The sequence below is a fragment of the Drosophila pseudoobscura genome, chromosome 2 (genome assembly GCF_009870125.1).
Source record: "Drosophila pseudoobscura strain MV-25-SWS-2005 chromosome 2, UCI_Dpse_MV25, whole genome shotgun sequence".
Lineage (NCBI taxonomy): Eukaryota > Metazoa > Arthropoda > Insecta > Diptera > Drosophilidae > Drosophila > Drosophila pseudoobscura.
In genome coordinates this window covers 767,264-790,360 of record NC_046679.1, presented here as the reverse complement: position 1 = coordinate 790,360, position 23,097 = coordinate 767,264, and the positions used below count along the sequence as shown (strand labels likewise).

Below are 23,097 nucleotides of genomic sequence, written 5' to 3'. Positions count from 1 at the left end.
ATCGCAATTGGCGTAAGATTTGTGGTGTAAATTATGATTCTTTTTTTCGCTGGCAGGGAAAGTTTATTATTACCTACTATATAGTATGTATGGACATATGTATGTATGTGTGAAAATGGACCATAAGTTGTACAAAATTACGCAAAAATACGTTTTTTCTGATCATTCCAAATTCGAGGGTTGCTTAAGCCTGCATTAATCCACAGTATTCATCCAATCGCAGTTACACTCATGCCCCTTCAATGCGTTCGAGAAATCGGTTTGTGTGTGCGTGTACATGCATATTGTGCACACACAACATTATTGCATACACGGAGATCGGGGTGGTGCATGTCCAAACGTGTATGTTCCTGTATGCGTACACCGCGTGTGCTTGCTTTGAAAGTGTGTGTGGCCTGCGTATAGACGGCTTACAGTGGGACAAATAAAATAATGAAATAATGTTATATGTATATCTTCTGATCCTCTGAGATGGAACTTTAATGATATATAGGTTTCCATTGAATAATAAATATATTAGGAGTAACTCGACTCCAGGGTTATGCTGCTTTCAGCCATGACTGACAGCATTGTAGCATTCAGGCAAACATCCAGGACGGACCATATAATTTCCCTTAGCCGGAGACGTTGGGCTCTTGACCCCGGCTGTCAGTCCCTACCCCCCTCCCGCCCTTCGGTTATAATTTTAGTTTTCGTTTTAGTTCTAGTTGCAATGCGATGCCGCGTCGCTGCTATCTCGTTGTTTCACTTTCCTACTCGCATCATGTTTGCAAAACTAATTTAAATATTTAACTATATTATGCTCTATAGATAATTATAATCTGTGCTCTCCGCCGAGGCAAGAGATTCGTCAGACGACACGCCCGTCCCGGCCCGTCCCGGCACGTTCCGGCCCGTCCGTGCGTCCGTCAAAATATTTAGTCATTGTCTTGTTGCTGGATGGGGGATGGTGCTACTGCAGGGGGGGTGAGTCATGCCACAGACAGCTCCATCCTGGCAACAGCTTCAACCGAGGAGATCCTTTGGGGCTTTTCCGGCCACGCTGCAAAGTATGCTACGCGGCGCACGGCGCACGGTGCACGCTGCACGAAGGCTCTTAATTATCAAACTGACAAGTGGCGTGGACTGATATTAGTTGTAATTTATGTGCCTCCAATTTGAATTCGCTACCGACCCCCACCCCTGCCCCTCCCCGACCAGGCGGCGTTATCTCCCTGAACGGGAGGGCGGGTGGTGAGCGAGCTTCCAGCTCCACTACGGAATTCTGTTCTATTTTCCATTCGTTTCGGTTTCTTTTATCTTATCGGAGCCGCGCAGTTGTCCGGATAGCGAACTTCTGCCTGATACGAGCAGAAAATCTGACATTAATGTCAGACTCTCTCCCTCTCTGTCCCGCTCGCCTTAATTGCGATTTCGGGGTCCGTCCGGAACGGGTATAAATATGGTAGCTCGGGAGCCAGGGAACCTTTCGCTCGTTCGCAGTCCGGACTCCCGTACGCCGTGTTTTCAGTCGCTCCGCCCAAAGAAAACGTTAAGTGAAGTAAAAGCCAAATCAAAATAACACTAAATCCACGCGCCATTATCAGTACCGTTATCAGAGCAGTGGAAGCTACGCCCGCGCGTGTGTGTGTGTGTGCTTGCGTTAGTGCTTTTTGGGTGCGGAATCATCGATGGGCATAGCCGGATAGAGAGATTCCAGCGAAAGATTCCATGTTCAACTCCTGCAATGCCTGGGAAAACTGCGACTTTTCCTGTCCCGGCGAGAGCACCGTCTCCTCCACCTCCTTCTACGGCGAGGATCCTTTCTTCGACTGCGATCTGAAGCCACAGGCAGCCGCAGGCCAGCAGCTGCCCCTCGGGAATGGCTCGGTGTACGGCCGCATGCCGATCCATGAGCCCGCCGTGAACTTCAGCAACGGCACCTTCTACAATGCAGCAGACTCTTCCATGGTGCAGCAGCAGCGCCCCTTTGTGGGCGCCATGCTGGGTCCCAGTGGGGGGATGCGCTACCATCCCTACCAGCAGGGGCAGCATCAGCAGGATGCCTTCTACCAGCAGCAACAGCGGGGCAGCTTGCTGAACGTCTCCACGCCGTGCCGGGAGAGCCGCCGCCCCTGGAGCTACGCCTACTGCTACGGCTACACCCCCACGGACACCCAGCCCTGCCAGTTCTCGCAGTTTGTGGACATCGAGGATTTTATGTAAGTGGCAGAGAAGCAGCCCCAAGCCCCAAGCCCCAACGAAGGGAACCTGATGGAACGAAACGGAACGGAACAGACCCCTTATCTATGCTTATTTGTTGTTCGTTTTATAATACAATAATATTTTGATACGAATGCCCACACACAGACACAGACGAAGACGCAGACTGCCAGCAAGATAGAGGCTGAAAATTGAGGCTCCAATGAGTCAAGGTCCGCGCTAGGTTTTCCCCAACAGAGCGGAACGGAACGGAACAGACGCGGTGTGTGTGTGGGGGGGGGGGGGAACTTTCCCTCTCATTGCGGTCTATATTTCCTTCCAAGAACGGTGGGGGTGCTTTAAATACCTCAGTTGCTCCCACAATCTTCTGATTGATAAAAGAATTCAACAATCGAAGAGAGCGAGCTCTATAGTCGACTGTTAGATACCGCCTAAGAGGCACTCGAAAAGAGATGCACTCCTAAAAGGGATACCTGCTATGAATCTACTATATCCTGGGGCATATTCGGGAGTGTTGTACGCCCAAAGATGCTCTCGAAAAGAGCCTCCTATGAGGGAGTAGCATACTCTCCAATTTACTATACGCCCGAGGCAGTAAATGGGTTCTGGTGGAATCGTAGAATAAACCTAATTATAGGACCTCGAAGATCAGTGGATTATTGCTCTTCAGAAAGCAGATATCACACCTGAATCATTGTGGCATTCCATGAATATTCCTTATGCCAATAAATATGATCAGATATATGTACCCTTCCACTCGACGGAATGGCGGGTGTTCTTTTGTTGTGGAACTGCTGTTATCTACTTCGATCGCTATATTGTACGGGTATGCTGGGTGTTTCCCAAATGATTTATTGGGGCACGTGGCACTTCGGCAACAAAGGAAGGCCGCCCACCGTCTGCGTTTACAACAATCTCTCTCTCTCTCTTTTGGGGATTGACGCAGATCTTCCCTGGAGACATTCAGGCATTCAGGCGGCGTCCAGTGCGATGCCAGAAATGGAAATGAGATTCGTGTTTACGTTTTGCACACGCCTCGGGCCCGCAAATGTGGTGTTTGCCAGTCCCAGTCTCAATGCTAATGAGATGGCGACTACCGACTAACCACTGACGTACAGTGCAACACCACGGTTATCGCCGACACCGCACTCGACTATCCACAGATACCCTCAGATGCAGACCCCCGCGATGGATTTATGCTCCGCCCAAACATTTCCCCGTCCCCGACCTCTTGCTCCCGCTATTTACTGCCGCATGACCTTGAGACGGCTGCCTCCGATTGTATTTCAAAGTGGCTGCAGCACGGCCCGGCCCGGTATCTCTACGAAGAGCGCGATCCCCGCCCGGTGGGAGGGTTCAAGGCTTGTCCTGGAGCCTAGCATTCCGTTTCGCTTCGTTCTGGTCTGTAACCACGCGGTTGGAGCATGGATCGGACCCCCTTCGGATCCCCTTGGGGCTGCGCTTTGGAGCGGAAATACTTAACAGCAGCAACAGCCACAGCCACAGCCACAATAATGGCAATGCCATTCCGCCCGCTGGCCGGCACCCTCTGAATATTTAAAAGCAAAATATTTGCTTCTGTTCTAATGAGCATTCAATGGCTCCCCCCACTTTCCCCCACTATCCCCCTCTATCCCCCCTGTCCCCGCCGTATAAGCAGGCCATTAGCATGCAGTCGAAGCCGTTCGCTCGCTCGCTTTCTATGGGGGGACTCCCACGCGCGACTATCGTGTTTCTGGCGCACAAACATTATTTATTTATACACGAAATAATCAAAATATACGAATATACTCCACTGATAGGCTTCTGAAATAATACGAGAGTTATCTAAGGCGGCGGCTGCTGCATTTCATTTATTTCAGGCTTCATTCTCCTCGAATTCTGTTTTTTTTTTTGAGTATTTTTCCCCTCAGCCGATGGAAAATGATTGACAATGAAAAATCCCTACTTATCGGTTGCTTCTCTCATTCTCTGTCCGAAAAGAAACAAGATATTAAAGCTCTGTTATAAGTTGAACAACGAAGTGAGGAATACCCTTTCTATGCCTTTTCTCGTCATAGCCTCCTCTCGCTCTCACTGCATGATTTTCCCATAGGGCTGTCTCTGTTTTTGCAGTTAGTCGGAATAGTCTATCGGCGATTAGTAGGAAGATCTAGTTCGATAAGTGTTATCGATATCTGCGTGGTTCCAGGGCTGTCAACTATTAATAAAGATTTACATGGTACGAAATATCGTAATTGGAAAACCGGAAAGTGAATTCCATCCGAGAGTATCCGAGAAACGAATTACATGTCACGTGCATGACGGTCTCAATTGAAATACCCCCTACTCGTGGAGGTAATGGCAAGACGACACCCCCAAACCCACCATAATGGACAGCCCCTGGCAATGGGCTTTCGGAGATTGAAGTTTCAAGTTTTCTTTGTCTTTGTCTTACGGCGGCTGATACGGAATGCCTTTGGCCGCACACTCCTCCTCCTCCTCCACCGCCGCCTCCACCGCCGCCTCCACCGCCGCCTCCGTCTCCGCGTGACAGCTGTGGCTCCCGACTGTTGCCAGGTGGGGGACCGCTCTTTGTCCCTTCCCAGTGGGTGGGGCGATCAGTGCTTCGTTGGCGAATTTGGGCTTTCGATTGGTCTGCCGCACGAGCAACGGGAGAGCTACGTGCGAAAGCCATCGTCGTGTCATGTCTAGGGATTATATAAGTGTGCCCCTACCCCGCCAGTTCCCCCCCGCCCTTCTCCGAGCTTCGGACTTGCGAATGAATAACAAATTACTAAATAAATATTACATATGCTTTATTGACGTAGAGGAGCCACGGGTTATGTTGGGGCTGGTCGGATTGCTTCCCCCCAACCCTTTGGCATCACGAGATTTTCTTGGCAAACATTTTGGTATGTCTCTGCCATTCGCAGAATTTCCCAAAATAGTATCTGTCTGTGGGTCTGTGTGTGGGGTCAGTGCCCTCCCCTCTAGAGAGGGATTCAGAGACTTTAATGGGTAAACCCCTAGGGAGATGCTTGTGGCCAGATCGTTGAGCGGCACAGCAGAGATCTTCCTTCTGGTGAAATATTCCCACTGGTGAAATTTCCACTCGGAGTCTCCGTCTCCGTCTCTGTCTCCGGCCAGCCAGCCGGCCTTATCAGTCGAACGTGTGACTGCTGGCTATTTTGGATTTTCTCGGGAACGCATCTTATCTTAGGCCCCCCTCGGGTGACACTTCCCTAAACCCCCGCGAAAAGAGAAACCACAAATACCTGAGAGTCGTGGTAGGTCAGGGCTCTCTCGTTCTCTCTTTCTGGAGGGGTCTCTGGCTGCCATGAACTCTGGCCTCCGACGAGAGGCTCGCAGAAAAGCGAATTTTTTGCCGCTCAATTGAAAAATTGCGAACGCCGTTGTGTGTCGCGCGGAATTGAATCAAATCCAATCAAATGCAGCAATTGATTGCAGCACGCATCCCAGCAGCCTCCCTTTGCTCTCCGAAGAGTGGCCTACGTGATCTGTGCGATCTGTACTCATTTCTCCTCTCTCTATTGCGCCCCGTTTCAGGAACAACGAGAAGCGCAAGGAGAAGTCCCGCGATGCGGCCCGTTGTCGCCGCTCCAAGGAGACGGAGATCTTTATGGAGCTCTCGCAGGTGCTGCCCCTGAAGAACGACGATGTGAATCAGCTGGACAAGGCCTCCGTGATGCGCATCACAATCGCCTTCCTCAAGATACGCGAGATGCTGCAGTTTGGTGAGTCTTTTTCGTTGTCATTCCCTGGGTGCATGAATCATTCATGAATATTCGTTCGTTTCAGTGCCGTCTTTGCGCGACTGCAAAGAGACACCGTCGGGAATCAAGCAGGACATCGACGAGCCCGAGGTGAAGCCCAAGCTGGAGCTGAGCAGCGAGGAGTGGCTCGATGGGACCGCAGAGGCCAGCCATTTGCTGAAGGAGACCATGGACGGGTTCCTGCTGGTGCTCTCCCACGAGGGCGACATCACCTACGTCTCCGAGAACGTGGTCGAGCACTTGGGCATCACAAAGGTGAGTGGATCCTGAAGGTAGATCCTTACTGCATGCTCTAACCCGTTCCGTTTCCTTCTTGGCAGATCGACACTCTGGGCCAGCCGATCTGGGAGTACTCGCATCAGTGCGACCACGCGGAAATCAAGGAGGCCCTCAGTCTGAAGCGCCACGGCACGGCCGTGAAGGACGAGCAGCAGCTCGAGTCCGGGCTGAGCACCCACCATCGGGACCTGTTCGTGCGCCTGAAGTGCACCTTGACCAGCCGCGGACGCAGCATCAACATCAAGAGTGCCACCTACAAGGTGGGATACCTATCTGTCACGCTGTCTGTGCGATCTCTGAGTAATCTGTAATCTCTGTGACCCTCTCGCAGGTCATTCACATCACGGGACACTTGGTGGTCAATGGCAAGGGTGAGCGTGTGCTCATTGCCATCGGGCGACCCATACCGCACCCCTCGAACATCGAGATACCCCTGGGCACCAGCACCTTCCTCACCAAGCACTCGCTGGACATGCGCTTCACCTACGTGGACGACAAGTGAGATTCCTCCGCCACTGAGCGAACCCCTGAGAACCCCTTTCTAACTTTCGACTTGATCTTTCAGGATGCTGGGCTTGCTGGGGTATGCGCCCAACGATCTGCTGGACACTTCGCTGTTTGTCTGCCAGCACGGAGCCGACTCCGAACGCCTCATGGCCACCTTCAAGAGCGGTGAGTGGACGCCGGACTCGCGAATTCATTAAAACTAACGGCCAGGCAGACACCAGACCAACTAATTCCAAACTAATTACTTAAATGTGCAAATTAAAGCGCGTTCCTCGTTAGTTTCCGCCACGAAGCGGTGCACGCGGAGACAGCAGCAGGAACAGGAAGCGGAGTGTCCTGCGCATCAAAACAAAGTTGTCACTCGTCCGAGAACATTACCTGTTCCACGTCGAAGCAGCAGCAGTGGCAGCGGCAGCAGCAGTTGCCATAGCTTATTGCATTTAATTAGTTGTAGCACCTCTCCCTCCGTCTCTCTGATTGGAGGGAGTGGAGAGGCGTGGAGTGGCGTGGCGTGGCGTGGCGTGGTGTGGCGTGGAGTGGAGGGACAAAGGCCATTAGTCTGTGACTTGGCTCTGGCTCTGGCTCTGCTTTAATTTCACTTTAGTTGCTAATTAGCTTTTGCGAAACTAAATGAATTGGTCAGGCAGCGAGCGCGAGGGAGAAACGAGGGGAAGGAGACAGTGGACTGGAGACAACGGAAATCTCTGTTCTCTTCGGTGACAAAAAACTTTTGAGGCTGTGATTCAATTATGTTTCCATGAATTCCGTTCCCCGGCTACTGCTGTCAGGGGAGGGGGGCTGGGGGCAGAGCAACAACTAAATTATGTTTTACTGATTAGGCATGACATTCAGCCAGGGGGCTCCGCACTTGAGCCATTAAGCCACAGCCCTGGCAATCCATTACCACCTATCATGCCCGGCGGAGCCCTCGGCGCGCATTTGCAATCAATTTTCATAAGCCAAAGTATCTTGAACCGATCAATAGATAAATTTGCGAGTGTTTCTGTGTGTGGAATGAAGTCATTTGTGTGTTGTTTGGACAGGGGTCTCCCCCTTTAAGCCATGATTAAAGCCATGGCTTGGACATGGACCGCAGCACTAAGCACTTTTGCCCAAACCCCCTGCCGCCCCCCGCCCTCATGTTATTGTTTGCTTATTTGTTGCTCTTAATGGCCGCGTCATGTCGTCTACATTGACCAAATAATGTTGCCACTGCCTCTGCCTCTGCCGCTCCGACTCCGGCTCTGGCTCTGGCTCTGCTGTTGCATGCTTCCATGGTGCACTTAAAATGCCAACGTTGGGCAATAAAAACTCCGCTGCTGCTGGCGCTCCTGCCGCTCCTTTCTGTTGACCATTGTTCGGGGTACATTGTACCCAAAAGTGGCCAAAAGTGCGGGTGCATCTTCGGACCCAAAAAAGAGAAGAAGTCGGAGAAAATTGTCACTGCACTACAATTGGAATTATTATTGGCTGCGATGACTTTGGCTTCTTGGCTGGACACATGCCCCTCCCCTCCGTCCCTCCGCCCCTCGGGCACTGGCGGACACGTTCTGTGCGAAATGACTTTCGGTTTTATGATGCGACGTATCCATTTGACCAGGACACCAGGACACCAGGACACTGTAGGAGACGGTGGCTCCTACAGATGCATCTGCTGCTGCTCCTCTCTAGATCTCCCTCTCCCTCTCTCTCTCGCTGCTTGGCGCTCATATCGTTAGCAAAAAACTTGCCAGCAAGTTGTAAAAATGTCTTCGAAAGTCGTAAAAGTATTTCATACATTTTTGTTTTTGCTTTTATTAAGTTGCTCCTTCTTTGCTCCTCCTCTCCCTGGCGGAAGGAAGCAGAAAGCTTGTTCCGTTCTGTGTTCCGCCGTATTATTGTTTATGAGTGCTGTCCGTTTTTATTTCCATTTGATTTTCATAAAGTTTACATGGCTTTGCCTTGGCCACAGTGCTTTCCCCATCGATAAAGATGATGGGCTCTCGCTCCCTCTCCCTCACTCGTAATTGAGAAACTATGGGCCACTGAGTCAGCCCTTTTGCCAGCAGCCAGCAGCCACTGTGAGTGCCACATGTGTGCATGTGTCTGTGGAGAGTGGGGCAGCTGCCCTCCTCCGCGTGTGTGTCTGTGGCAAAGCTCACAAAATACCAAACGCCATGTGACAAACAGTTCAATAAAGTACGCAAAATGTGCGGAAAATCGCAAATGTCATGCGGGTGAAAGAAATCTCGAAGCGTTTACCATTTTCCCAGCGCGTGAGAGACGCTGCATGCCCCATCCTTTGCCTTCTGCCTTCTGGTGTGTATTGGAATGGAAATGGAAATGGGAAATTGCGTTCGAGCATTTCCATGCTGCAAATAAAGACGGCAATTTGGCCGCGAGGCGAAAAATTATGAAACGCAAGGAAAAAGATCCAAGAATCGCAGCAGCAGCAGCAGCGGGAGAACTTGCAACAGCAGGAGCAGTGGCAGAGTAAACTTAACGTGGCAGATAAATATCCACTGACAGAGAGACAGACAGACGGACGGACAGACGGACGGACGGACGATAAGGGACAGATAAGGGGAAAATGGAGCTGATGCTGTGGCAGTGGCAGTGGCAGTGGCAGAAAAGTGTTGCAATAAATTTGGAAAAGCAACAAAAAACAATACCGAAAAGTGGCTTTGGCAGATTTTGTGCTGCGTGTGAAAAGTTCTTCGATTCGTTGAGGGGGGGGGGGGGGAGTAGAGGGGGGAATTGCATTTTCAGTGACTGCTGCATTCGGGGGCATTGCCGCGGCATTTGCCAGACATTCAACTTTCAACTCTTGCAACAGCAGCAGCGGCAGAAGCAGCACCAGCGGCAGCAGAGGAATAGGAAGCAGAGTTTCTGCTGTTTGTTTGTTTGTATCTCCTACGGTTTCCTGGGGGCACGACAGGAGGGGCCGACCCCCTGCTGACAGGCACGTGCCTGTTGGGGGATCCTTTGCGGGGGATGGCCTACGCGGTGCGTCCATGGAGGAGCAGGATCCCGCGTAAACCCAACAGGAAACTGCATCTGCCTGCCCCCTGATGATCGTCTGCCAAATTCCAGGATTTCAAGTGCAAGCTTTTGGCTTTTCAACTTTATTTCCATTTGCTGCTCGTCCGTTCTCCCCGTCTCCGGTTCCCTATCTTTTTGGTTGTGTAATCAACATAACAAGCAACTGCCAGTTTACGAGTCTGTTAATGGCTCGTGCACCAGGATGCACATGCAGGATGCACACACACACACACTCCCACACACACTCGCACACGCCCCTGGGAGACACCCTGCCAGACGAGAGCTTCCTGTGCCACGTCGCGCGGCATGTCTGGCCCAGGCTCGGCCCGAGCCGAACCGAATGCTTCCTGCCAAAAGTGTCGATGATGCTGACGCTTAGTGCTGCCAAGTCGTTGCACTCATCAGAGTAGGGCCCTCCCTACACCCCTATTTTACAGTGTCCCTTCCCTCCCCCCCGATACTTCCGCGCAAAACAGTTGCACACAAAAGTTTATTTATCTTGTTTTCGGGGGCAAAACAGGCACACTGGTGCCAGAGAGCATGAAAAAGTGTCTTCTCACGCTTAGTCAGCACTGTTTTCATCTCTCAAATTTAATCTTCGTTTAAATGTTTTGTACTGGTTGCTGGCTCTCCTGTTCGAGCATTCTATGTCATTGGCCGCACTGTCACCTCTTTTGGCGAGCATTCACACCGATTGGCAGCACTGTCATCTCTTTTTGGCTCGCCTTGGCAGCTTTAGCATCTCTTTGAACACAATCTACATATGTTTTCATCTCTCAAATGTAGAACTGTTACTACTTTCGTTTGAATGTTTCGTTGGAACCCATTGGCACTGTCACCTCTGTCACCGATTGGCAGCACTGTCACCTCATCTTTGCGCGCCTTGGCATCACTGCCCTCTCTCGAATGCACGTCTACTGTCGTCCCACTGTGCCCACTGGCACTTTTTATGTTAATGCACTTAAATTTCGTTCGCGGCGAGAGTGGGCGTGGACTGGGGCGTGGCACGGCACGGCACGGGTTGTTGCAGTTGCCGTCGATGCCGCCGCATTTTATTACATGCATAATTCCGCCAGGGGATCGACATTGGTCCGCGGTTCGTGGTCCACTCTGCCCAGTACTCGCTTCCAGTGCACGCCCCCTGCCGCCTTCCCCCTTCTACATTGCGTCCCGCTGCTCGTCTCTTATTTATTCCTGTTGCCGTCGTCTGCCGCGTCTGGGCCATGAAAGCGCCAAACTAATGCCGTCGAAACTAATGGTCCAATTCGAGTGGCTCGACGGCGGCGTCCTCGTTTCGGCTGCTGCCAGCCAGCCGTCTGCCGTCTGCCCTCTGCCGTCCCTCGCCTGCCCTGAGAGTAGTAATCCTTGAGCTCTCCCTCTCTGGTGCCTCGCGTGGATTGTAAAATTTTCCAGTTAATTTTAGCATCCTCTTCGCCTGCTCCGCCCGAGTCGCTTGCATTTGACAAATTAAAATTGCATGAGCGGAAATGCGGCTTAAAGTTGCGCCGGATGTGGCTGGCAGTGGTGCTTAGGAGCTGCTTCCTGCGGGAGTTTTCCCCAAATAAATTACTTTTCCAGAGCACACACAGGAGTTTCCCTGCTCCTCCCTTTGGTGCTCAACAGGTGGCGGGAGTCGGAAGAGAGTCCATAGAGTTAGAAATTGTAGGCTTATGTCCGTCCTTCTTCCCTCCCCCCCAATTGGTGCCCAAAGTTCAAGCCCCTTTCGGTCTTTCTGGATAATGTTAATGAACTGCAAGTGCAACAGGGCCGAGGGGTGCCGTGGCTCTCTCCTCGTACCTGTTGATTTATGAAGTCCACCCTGGAGTCGCCTGCAGGCGCTCGCTTAATTTGCCAGAGTTTATTAAATATGCCGGGGCTACGTGAGCTGCGTGGGGCCTGGAGCTGAGCTCCAGCATCCTCTGGATGGATGTGGATGGGAGGCCATTAGTTGCTGGGGGAACGTCAAGGCGGGGGAAGTGGAAATTCCTGTTCTGCGGATCCATTCCCCAAAGGATGCATTCGCTGGATGCTGCCGGTTGTGTCCTGGCTTAGCCGAATGGCTCTATTTGCTGCTGGCTCCCCGCCCGAGAATCTTTGGCCATCTTTGAGCTCTGGGCTGTGTGCGCACCTCTACCGTTGCCATCTGCCGTTTACCATCTACCGTCTGCAGATATTTCGTTTCATTTGTGTCCGCTGTGTCCGGGCAGTGACTTATGATGATGAATGCATAAATGCAGCACTTTCCTCCTTGAAGCGCGCATCCTTCAGGCAGTTTTGGGGCAAGGATTTCACGCTTTAAAGCTGCACAGCGGCTGGTCCTTGCTGCTTGCTACTTGCTCCTTGTTCCTGCTACGTGCTCGAGTCAATTGTCACGTCAGGATGGTCCGCACATCCTGCTGCTGCTGCTGCTAACAAATGTGGCAACAATTTGATGCCACTTCCTTCCTGAATGCCTCCCCTCTCTCCAGCAGAGAGAGGAGTCGCCTCTGTCCTGTTTGGCATATCAAATTAGATAACTATTCCATTGAACTGCTGCCGCTGCTGCTGCAACAATGGGTGCCTTGTCCTGCCTCCTTTGGTTGCATCTTCCTGGGGGGAAATGCGTTAATAACATTTAATGTGCGTGCCACTAGCCCGTGCCCCGTGCCCCTTGCCCTGTGCCCCCTCCTAATGACATTTCCCGAAGTTCATTTCGATTCCTTCAACACTTTTATGGCCCCTCCCCTCCCCTCTCCTCCCCCGCCCGCTCTAATGTCACTTGGAGTCGCGGATGGGGCTGGCTAATTGACTTTATAGTCGCTTGAATCGTTTACGCCCCTTCTGGCTATATATCCCCCCTCTCTCCCCTCTCTCCACTCTCTCCACTCTCTTTCCTCTCTCCTCTGCAATGTCTTTGGCCTTTATCGGGGGCCTTGCATACTTTTGTGCGCTGCCGCTGGTGGAATGAAAGTTTTGCCGCCTCTGCAAGTTTTTCGCAAGTCTTGCAGAAAATTGTACAAAAGGCGAAGCTTACAGGACGGGGCAGGGGCTTGCCGAAGGGGCAGGGGCAGGGGCTGGGGCTGGGGATGTGGCATGCAAATATGCATTTGATTACACGCTCCAAACAAAGGCAAAATGATAAAAGTTTCGCGCCAGCCGCCGCAGAGAATGCAACGACTTTTCGCCTTTTCCCCCTCTGTTCATCCTGTGAGAGGACCTCCTCCGCCTCCGCCTCCACCTCCTCCCTCTGTCGCGTGCGAAAGCTAAGTAAATTTGTGTGTTTATTTGGCAAACCTCAGAGGAAACTTTGCTTGCAACACCCTGCCACGGAAGCGGGGGCAGGGGCGGACACAGCGAACGACAAAGAACAGAAAATGTCAATCGACCAAGTGGAAAATTTTCATTAAATTAAAAAAGGCGAACAGTTTTCCCTCTACTCTTTCCACACAGATGCAGCCACACCTACACACAGATACACCGAAAAAGAAAAGCTCCCAAGAAGAAGAAAACCCAATGAATGTGCAAAGTTTTATGTTTTTGGCTGCTGGCTGTGGAGGGGGAGGGGGCAGGGCAGGGCAGAGCGGAGATTTGCCTTTTCCTGCGCTTCGTTTTTTAAGTTTTCGTTGAGGTTTTCGCCCCCCTCCGCCCCACTCTACTCTCAAAGGGTGTATCTGTATCTGCATTTGCCTCTGCCTCTCTCTGTGTGTGTGTGTGTGTGTGTGTTGATGAGTGTCGTTCTCAATTTTCTCCTCCTTCTCCTCCATCTTCTTCCTCTGCTTTACTTGTGTCAGACAAAACGAATAAATGTGCTTAGGCAAGCGAGAAAGAAGGAGAAGAGAAATTGCATGCACAAGTCGTATTGATAACGGGAGAAGTGCCGATGAGCCTGAAACTATGCAACACTTTTTGTTGCTGTGGCAGGAACGTAAGGGACTACAGTACAGTGAAGACTCAGGGTTCGACGTGCAACGACAACGAAACATCACCCGAGAGAACAGCAAGACTCGAATCGTACCCAATGTAATCGCTACACAGCTGCGTGTACTTTGTTTTTGCATTCTCTGGACCGGAGACTCGCCAGCGCCCTCCTGCGGGGAATAAATCTCGGATCAGCTGGGAATAGTCGGGAGCTGGGTTCTCGGACTCACTCTCACTCGGACTCACTCGGTTGAGCCCGAGCCCGAGTGCGCCACTCAAACCTCACACGACGCGAGTGATGCTCCCCAATAGTTGCTGGTGAGACTGGGATCTGATCCTCTGGGCAGTCAACGTCGGGAATTCAGGAGACTAGAAGTGCAAGGCTAACGACCACGGATCGAGGACTCGGGGTTGATGGGCCTCTTAAAGGAGAGTACCAGAAAAGGCCATTCACTTATTGTATAGTAGCTTTAAGCTTTCCCTGTGTCTCCTATTGTTACAGTGAAAACTCATGAATGAAAGCTGCTGAATAATGTAACCAGGATTGTTTGTAAGCGGCTCTCACTGTCTGCATGGCCAGGCCACTGTATTTTTCTGCCCATCCATCCCCTGGAAATCCCCTTGCAAATCCCTTCACAATCGAATACAAAATGTGCTCCAGCCTTCGCCCCCACTCTGCCCCGCTGAGGCACAAAAACCTTTCCACAATGCCATCCACAATTTGCTTAACAAAAAACCTTTTGACTTGGGTCCTGCGGCTGCGTCTCGGGTCCGCACCCTGGGGGCGGCTGACTGCCTCTCAATCAATCAAAAGCCGCTTGTTACTTTTGGCCACACTTTGATCCGTCGGCGCTAAATAAGTCGTGTAAACTGGCAAAATATTTGCCTCCAGTAAGCCGTCCCCCGTCCCCTGTTCCCTGCTGCGGATTGGGGTCAGAGGGCATGGCCCGTAGGGCTTCTAATGAAGTGTTGACTTCTCCGTCCGATGGGGATGCCCAATCCCTCGTGCTCTCTCTTCATATCAATATCAATTTCGGTTTTTGCTTTCATTTGCTGATTATATCGTGTTTATTTTCTTAGTGATTTGCACTAATATCCACGAGGGGGGGGCAGAGGGTGGACTTTGTTTACCTGCATTTTCTGGCACCTTTTCCTTCCATCTGGAGCTCCCCCTCCCGTCGTCGCGTCGTTCGTTGAATTTTGGACATGAAAATGATTTTAAATTTTGTTGCTTCTGGCGGTGGCTGACTGGTCTTTTGGCGCTCTGTCATTGTCAATTACATATTTGGCGGGGAGGACGGCGGTGGGGGCTAAGGTATCCGCCTTGGGCTTTGGGCTTTGGGCTGCCCCCAGCTCCACTTTTCCCTCCTTCCGGCTGCTCCTCCTCCTCCTCCTGCGGATCATTGCGTGTCAGCCACACACACACCGTTTTTTTTCGTTCTTTTTTCCGCGTCATTTTCTGAAATTGGCATTTAGTTTGCGACGAGCGGGATTTACACACACAGACACACACACATACATTGCGTGGATATATATATAGTTGTAGTAGATGCAGAGCTTCTGTCTCTCTGTCCGTCTGTTCGCCTGTCTGTCTGTCCCTTTCTTGTGCTTTAGTTTAGTTATACAATGGGTGCATTCACCTACGCGCGTTGCCTGCGATGATGTCCCGCTGTGAATGCGGCCAGGGCTCAATCTTCGCTCTCCCGCTCTCCCACTCTCTCACGAGTGAGCCTCTGCTGGCGTTGCTGCTGCTGCTGCTGCTGCTGCTGCTCTGCCTGTGGCTGTCGCTCAGCATTTGGTTTGTTCTCGCACTCGCTCTGTCTCTCTCTCCAGTCTGCCGCACTTCCTTTACATGTGTGTGGCTCTCCCGCTCCCACTTCCAGTCCCCTGTCCACTCGCAGTGTCTGTGTGAAAAGTGTTGCCAATATCTGTTACTGCATCGCTGCGTTTCTTCTGTCTGTCTTTAGCCCCTCGCTCTCTCTCTCTTTCTGTAACTGTTTCTGTCTGTGGGTTTGTGTGTGTGTGTCTCACATTTCGTTTATTAAATGACAGCACGATATCTGCAAATGAAATTTTCCTTCAACGCATTTAGCCTCTGCTTCTGTCTCTGTCGCTGCTGCTGCTGCTGCTGCTGCTGCTGCTCCTCTGCTGCTGCAATTGCTGCTTGAATTGACAGTCGGACAGACAGAGACAGACACACACTCACACGTAGACGAACAGATAGATTGACATTTAAGGAACACTCTGCGAGTGGTGTGGCTATGGCCCCTGCGGGGGGCAGAGCATTTAGATGCGTCATAAAATGTTGTGTTCTACCTCGGAGGAAGCTCCTCTTTGCCGCGGTGCTTGCTCTCTTTTAGTTTTTACTTCTTTTTATGTGCCTGCCGCAGCACTTTGCCTCAAGTGCCGCCATACACTTTTCGCCTTCTCGACTTCTCGGCTTCCCGCCCCAAAGAAGGATTTCGACCCACGAATGTCCCACAAATAATATTGATTGATAGACGCACAATTCAATTATGAACGAAGGAAGGCCTTTTACGGGTTTCGACCAGAGGCCCATTGAAATTATTAATAAAGCCCCAAAAAGGGAGAAAAAGGAGTGGGGGGAGGGGGAGGGGGAGATGGGGGCTCTGCTGGTGCGTGGCAGTTGGAAAAAACTTGCCCCAAATCTCTGTAGAAATCTTTTGCAAGTCCAATTAGACATTTGGCAAATGGACACAGCAGAAGCGTGAAACGAGAGAGAGAGAGGGAGAGAAAGAGAGAGAGAGAGATGGAAAGAGGACTCCTCTGGTGGCAAACTAATTGTACAACATGAAGCGGCGAAAAAAAAGCGAGAAAAATAACGGAAAAATGTTGCAGCCAAAGTTTGTTATTTGTTTCGGTGTTGCTGGGTGTGGCGCGGTGTGGGTGTGTGTGCAACAATTGTTGCAAGTCAGTTGGTGGCGCTAATGAAAAACGACAGGAACGAAGAGCGGCGAAGGGGAGCGGGAATAGCGGAAGACAGAGGAAGGAGCCAGCCAGCAACCGCCATTAAATTTTTGCTTAATAAAGTTGCAGCTGTGGCGCCACAGAGTCAACAAAAAAATGGGGTAGCATCAACACTTAATTGTTTCCACAGAGCCAGGGGCACCGCTCCAAAGGATCCCAGTCCCGATAGGGATCTCTCCTGCTCCTCGCTCCGGAAAATGGAAGATTGAAGAGATCCACGATTGAGGATTGATATCTTTCTGGGCGGGGAAGGTGCCGCAGATGTGCTCCTGCCCTGCCGCACTGGCTCCTGTCTGAATGGATGCCTCCTGATGATGTCTTTCTTAACGCTCAAATTGAGTTAATTAAAAGCAGGGGCAGGGGCAGGAGGCAGGAGGCAGGGGGGCGGCAGAGAGAGATACCTTCTTGCACCTTCAGATACCCCCGCTTTGCTTTTGGGAAATGAATGGAATTAATGAGCATAATGGAATGGAATCTGAGAGAACTTAAACACCAAAAGAAGGAGGAGCGTAATGAGCAGAAGGGGCAGGGGATGGGGCAGGGGCAGGGACTGTAGATTTTGGCACAAGTTTTCAATTACCCGACATTTATTTTTGTTAAATTCTAATTAATGCAAAAACCCAGGGAGTGGGAGCTGCACTTTAGTTTTCGCGGGTGCGGGGGCGGGGGCTGGGGCGGGGCTCTTAAATCATTTAAATTTGTGCCGCACGCATAAATAAATATTGACTTGCGGCACGTCTCAGCAGAGGCAGAGGCAGAGGCACAGAGCGACGGCAAATATATATGCAAATTCTTTCCGACTTTTGTTTTCAATTAACTTTTTTCTTCCGCTTTTCCAGTCGCTGCCTGCTTCCGACTTTGCTTTTCTTTCTTGCGTTTCCTTTTCTGCACGGATTTCCAAGTGGAAATGGATGGTTTTCCATGTGATTTTCCCTGCAAATTGAACAAATTTGTGTAGCATTTTTTGTCGTTGTGGCATGCCCCCGCACCCCTCCCCCCGTGCCCCTTGTGGTTGCGCCACAGTGCGGTGACACACCCGCTGACATTTTGAGTAGTTTTTAATGGGTTCCATCGAAGGACAAACTTGTCGACTTTCACAGGACGCTGCAGGCGGTCCATAAAGGTCCAACCGAAAGTGTCCTTTCCCAGGGCACACATCCACATGCCTCACGTGCCAATGTGTGGCTGTACACCCGCAGAGAGCCGCAGAGACGCTCATGAAATATTCTGGCCTTAGCCGCAAAACTTGGCCTACTCCTGAAAGGCAGGCAGGGAGTCCCGCCTGACCTTTGAACCCTTGCCTGCTGACTGCTACCCGCTGGAACATTCATTAATCCATTTATGGGCATTACCAGGGCATTACTGGGAGCCCTGGCAGTAAGTTTGCATTATGCCTGGAGGGGAAACCCTTTCAAGTCGTTGCCACTGGCGGTGGCGCAACAAAGGTAGCGGCGAAATGCAATTTTCCACACGACTGGCGTCCGTCTTCGCTCGGAGAGTCCTCCGCCTTGAGCTGCCCGAAGGAGAGCGATTTGCATACAAATCCCAGCACATATTGACTTGCAGAAAGCGGATTTCAGATTTTAGATTCCAGATTTCGGATCAGTGGGTGGGTGGGGGGATTATGTCGGGGCTTAATTCAATTAGAGCGGATTACGCATACGCCACGTGGCCCCTGCCTCGGCCCTGCCCCTAGGCAAAAGGTCAATGCTTCCTCTACGTGCTACGTGCGTCTCTAAATTCAAGTCTAAGGCGACTGTCAAGTCAACTACCTTTCGGGGGGTGGCAGCACCCCATAGAAGGAGGGGAAGGGGGACTGTTTGGATTGGATTGTTCAAGAGAATCCGCAAACAAATCCTTGATTTATGCGCACATCCTTTGGGCAGGAGCGCCAAAGCCAAACAGCCAAACAGCCAAACAGCCAACATTTATTTCCTTATCCACTTGTGCCAATGTGATTTGCCCCTCCCCCCCAGCAGCGCGGGGATCCTTAGCCATGCCGGACTCTGGTCAGACAATCAAGGCGGCGAGCACACACACGAACGGAGCGCTACAGTGGCCACTGGCCAGCGCGGACTGGGGCCAGGAGGGCGACCGAAGCGCAGGAGCTGCTTCGAGCACATCCCACCGTGCCCCCCCGGGGTTGATGATGATTTACTGTTACTGTTATGTTGCCTCGAGGATTTACCCGTGTACTCGAGCGTGTCTGACCATTGTGCGTGTGTGTGTGTGTGTGTGTGTGTGTGTGTGGGAGTGCATCCTGCGAGTCCTCCCCTGCATTCCGGGCTCATCCTTCGCCTGTGATACATAACCTTGAATGCGGTTTTGATGTTTGTCTTTCATTCGGAGTCGAGTCTCTTGCCCCTTCTCCCTGTTTGATTATTTGTACAAATGGCCGCCCGCCTGCATCCTTCCTGGGCATCCTTCCTTCTGTGGCAAGGTCCTGGGAATGCCATTGCCATTGCCACTGCCACTGCCACTGCCATGGCCATTGCCATGCGAAAAGCGGATTGCATTCGTGTTCATAAATTGTGGATGCAGCAATGGCGGAGCAGGGGCAGGGGCACGGGGCAGGGACAGGGACAGGGGCGGTGGCAGCAGCAGCAGCAGCAGCCCAGGAATGTTGCTTAAAAATTGCTGATAAATGATCTTTGCTGCCGCGCGTAGATATTTTAATATTTCCCGTCTCAGCGACTGCTGCATGCCGCACAGTGCAGCCAGGAAAAGTCCTTGGCTGAGGGCAAATCAAGTTCACTGCTGGAAGGAAGGTTCCTGAAGCTGCAGCTGCAGCTGCCGTCGGTCTGTGTCTGGGTCCTGCCTTCGCTCTGCTTCTGCTTCTGATTCTGATTCTGTCTGCTGCTCACTTTGCTAATTCCACATAAACACTGCCAAATGGCAATCGTCTGAGCACTGCAGGGGCGCGGGCGGGGGGCCACAGGACACGATACTTTTGTGTGGAATGCCTTTGAGGGACACATCGCTTCCTGAGGGACTCCTGCCATCATGCCATCCTGCACACATGAACCATATGTCTGTATGTCTGGCATCAATCTCGGGGAGCTGTCACCACGCGCAGGACTCGGACTCGGACTCCGCGGCCTCTTTAGATGTTGTCTTATTAATGACCCCGCATAATTGTCCCATTCCCTCAAGGATGCCCCTGACTCCTGCCACCGCCTCCTGCCGCAAGAGTTTTCCACTAAGCCACGCCTCGAACGGCGGGAGGAAAAACTAATTTTCTGCTTCTGATTTCGAATTAACTCAAGGAATGAATGAATGAATGAATCGGAGAGTGAGACGAAAGTTTTCGGTGTACAGTGCGTTTCCCAGCTGTAAGCGAAGCTTGGCTTCCAGTTTGTAGGGCTCTTCCTGTCCCTACACTTATGAGCCGCACTGTATTCGTGTATCCGTAACTGTGGTTGCCCTCTAATTCAATTAATTCCTTGAGATTTATACAAAAGTGCCATATTTCCTCTCCCCCTCCCCTCTCTTTGCGGGCCAGGGGGTGCCTCTGCCCGTGTGCACCTGCGACGCTCTGCAATTAGGCTAATCCCCATTGCAGGACCCGGCAGCCTGGAGGGCATCCATGAATTTCAATTGCTTTTCCAAATTCCTATGAATTTTCATCGCTTTTTTCTCTGTTTGGTTTATGTTTGCTGTCGCTGGCTGTGGCGGCCATAAAATGTGATTGAAACGATTTCCAGGCAAGACGCGGCTTTTGTCACACGGCCTGTATCTGTGCCTCTACCTAGGCTTCTCTCTGTGTGTGGGCTTATATTTATTTTATTTCTGTGTTTTTATACCAGGGGTACTCGTTACAGGCTGGGTTACTGGGGTGTATTTGATTCTTGAAGATGTATGCAACAGCCCGTAATAGAAGGAAGTGTTTTCCTAAAGGATAGGATTCCTAAAGGGCTAAAGATTCTCAGATACATAGTTACTTCTTCAATGAAAGGTAGAATCCATCTGGATCTGGACACTATCAGGTGTCGACCTGTGTCTCCTCCATAATCAACACCTTGAACCATCGTTTGTTGTCGCTGCATTTGCCGGAAGAATGGCCAGGAAGATGGGACCAGTCCTCCATACCAATTGTAGCTGTTAATTTCGTTAATCTCGGGCATCTAACGACTGATATTCTCGCGATTCCCTCATGCTCACACGCACATTTTCGTTATCTTTTTGGATCTACGATAAAACCGAAAACGTGGAATCATCAACAATAATCATATCTAAAGGATTACAGATTGCTATTAATGCTAGAACCCTTTGGGCTTTTTCGGGCATACTCGGTACTCGATATATTTTTGTTTAGGGTATTTTAGTGTCGAGGCACGTGTGCCGCGACACCCATACATTTATACTGGGGTTTTTATTTCTGGTGGGTTTTAATTAAAATCGAGTTTATGTGGCGTCCTCGTTGAGCCAAATTACTTGGCAACGTTTCCTCGTTGATGTCTTGCCCCAAGCCCCAAGCCTCATGCTCCATGCCCACCCACACCCACACACGCACACGCACACGCACACGGACATATTCAAAGGCTCAATCAAATGCCCAAATCCCTCCTTCCCTGTCGTCCCGTTGCTGCCTTCGCAAGTTGCTATTATTTAATTTTTATGCTCGAGCGCTTTTGGCGCCGTAATTTGAGACTTGACAATTTGCCAACCAGCCCCCCAGCAGGGGTGGGGAGTACTTCCTGGGGGGAGTAGATCTAAAATGCCCTCAAAATTGTTGATATTTCAGGTTGGATCTGGTTCAAGAGCCACATTTTAATGAGGCAGCGAGCGGTAGACCGCAGAAGATTCTGTTTGTGGTTTTTGTGGATGCGATTTTCGCTGTGGTTGTAATTTGATTTGTCTGCCAAGAGCGGAACCCCAAAGTAGATCTAGAACTTGGGCTTGACATTTGTTTATAACAATAATAATTTAATTGTTATTCATTCTCTCTCTCTCTTTCTCCCTTTGCAGTGCTGAGCAAGGGACAGGGGGAGACCTGTCGGTACCGCTTCCTGGGAAAATGCGGCGGCTACTGCTGGATCGTCAGCCAGGCCACAATCGTCTACGACAAGCAGAAGCCCCAGAGCGTCGTCTGCGTGAACTACGTCATCAGGTGAGTCGTCGTTCAAGTAATTCAAAAATACTCTGTACTAACCGTAGAATATTCAATTGGGTATCGAGTCGAGTCCGAATTGAGCCACTTGGATTGGGGATTGGATTTTGGGTGGGCGAAACAATGCCGGATATTTGCTCATTACATATTGGGGGTGGGGGGCACGTTTTTATCTTTTAATTAAGCCGCAAACGGAAGCCGCTGCTCCACTTTTTCATTATTAATCGACCGAATTTAATTTCCTCCTCCTCGAAATATTTCCAACTCTCGGCAAAGGGGGAGCCTGCTGCGGGCGGGGAGGGGCCTAGGCGTGTGCGTGTGCTGGAAATTTGCACAAAAGCGCGCTCGCTGGAGCGGAGAATCGCTCTCGTCTGCAGGTAGTCTGCGGAATTGATTTGCTTTTCTAATCCGTCAATTATTGTCTCTCTGTCTGTCGCATTGACAGCCGCAGCGGCAGCCGCAGCCGCAGATGTGGCCCACATTTTCCACTCCGTTCCCCACTCCGGGGGGAAGTTTCCATCAATTTCCATATCCATATTTCAAGCACAATTCCGCCTCGTGCACTTTCCTTTTAGCGTTTTATTTCAATTTCAATTTCAATATCGAATATCGAATTTTTATTTGTTATTTGAATTCTGTTTTTATGGCCGTTGCGTGTGTCCACGTTCGGGTCAACATTGAATAGCAAATTAACAATGGCAACTCTGGCAGCTCTGTCAGAGCGGCAGCGGCTCTCTAATGACCTCAGCAGACACTCGAGAAGCACCTTTATCCGCCCCCTCCCATCCCTCGATTGTTGGATGTCGTGCCAGCAGCAGCGGCAGCAGCAGCAGCACCGGCTCCCTAGAACAACATTCCTCCTTCGTTTTTATTCCTCTTTCAGGTCGACGGGTAAGTACCTCAAATAAATTTGTATTTACTTAATTTAAGCGTGTATGAGCAAATATTTGTGCATTGTTTCATTTGTTTCCTCTTTTCTGCCGCTTCACACTTGGGCGCCCAGAAGGGGAGGGGAACGGGAAGGGGCATATACGGGTATATTGTTCTTTTTTTTCGGGGGAGAATGAAAATTCGTTTTTAATTGTACCCCCACACTGTCGTTAGAGCCTCGTGCCCCGGTTTTTGGATTCATTGTTTATATGGTTTCATTAATTCGAATACATCATCATCACTTTCACTTTGGCAAATGTCTTGTCGGTAACGACACGCCCCCTGATTAGCAAGCAGTACCCCCACTCCCCTCCTGCACACACATGCCGTCGTACGTATGCAGTCGAGCGGTGCAAATGAATGCTGACAGTTTGCTCTTAATTCAGA

At 50.9% G+C, this 23,097-nt stretch overlaps 1 protein-coding gene across 3 annotated transcripts in view; it reads left to right on the top strand.

Moving 5' to 3' along the window:
• The window catches only part of sima (HIF-1 transcription factor component sima), a 64,354-nt gene that overhangs the window by 3,192 nt on the left and 38,065 nt on the right, over positions 1–23,097 (top strand). Inside the window, exons 1-7 of one of the 3 annotated variants that reach the window (XM_015183262.2) lie at positions 1,636–2,201; positions 5,752–5,939; positions 6,004–6,233; positions 6,299–6,517; positions 6,589–6,755; positions 6,823–6,929; positions 21,639–21,780. In XM_015183262.2, the coding sequence (XP_015038748.2) occupies positions 1,711–2,201; positions 5,752–5,939; positions 6,004–6,233; positions 6,299–6,517; positions 6,589–6,755; positions 6,823–6,929; positions 21,639–21,780 (1,544 nt within the window). In that variant the 5' untranslated portion in view covers positions 1,636–1,710. Of the gene's footprint in view, positions 1–1,635; positions 2,202–5,751; positions 5,940–6,003; positions 6,234–6,298; positions 6,518–6,588; positions 6,756–6,822; positions 6,930–21,638; positions 21,785–23,097 lie in introns of those variants that run through there. The other 2 variants (XM_001357610.4, XM_033379215.1) reach the window with 2 other exon arrangements.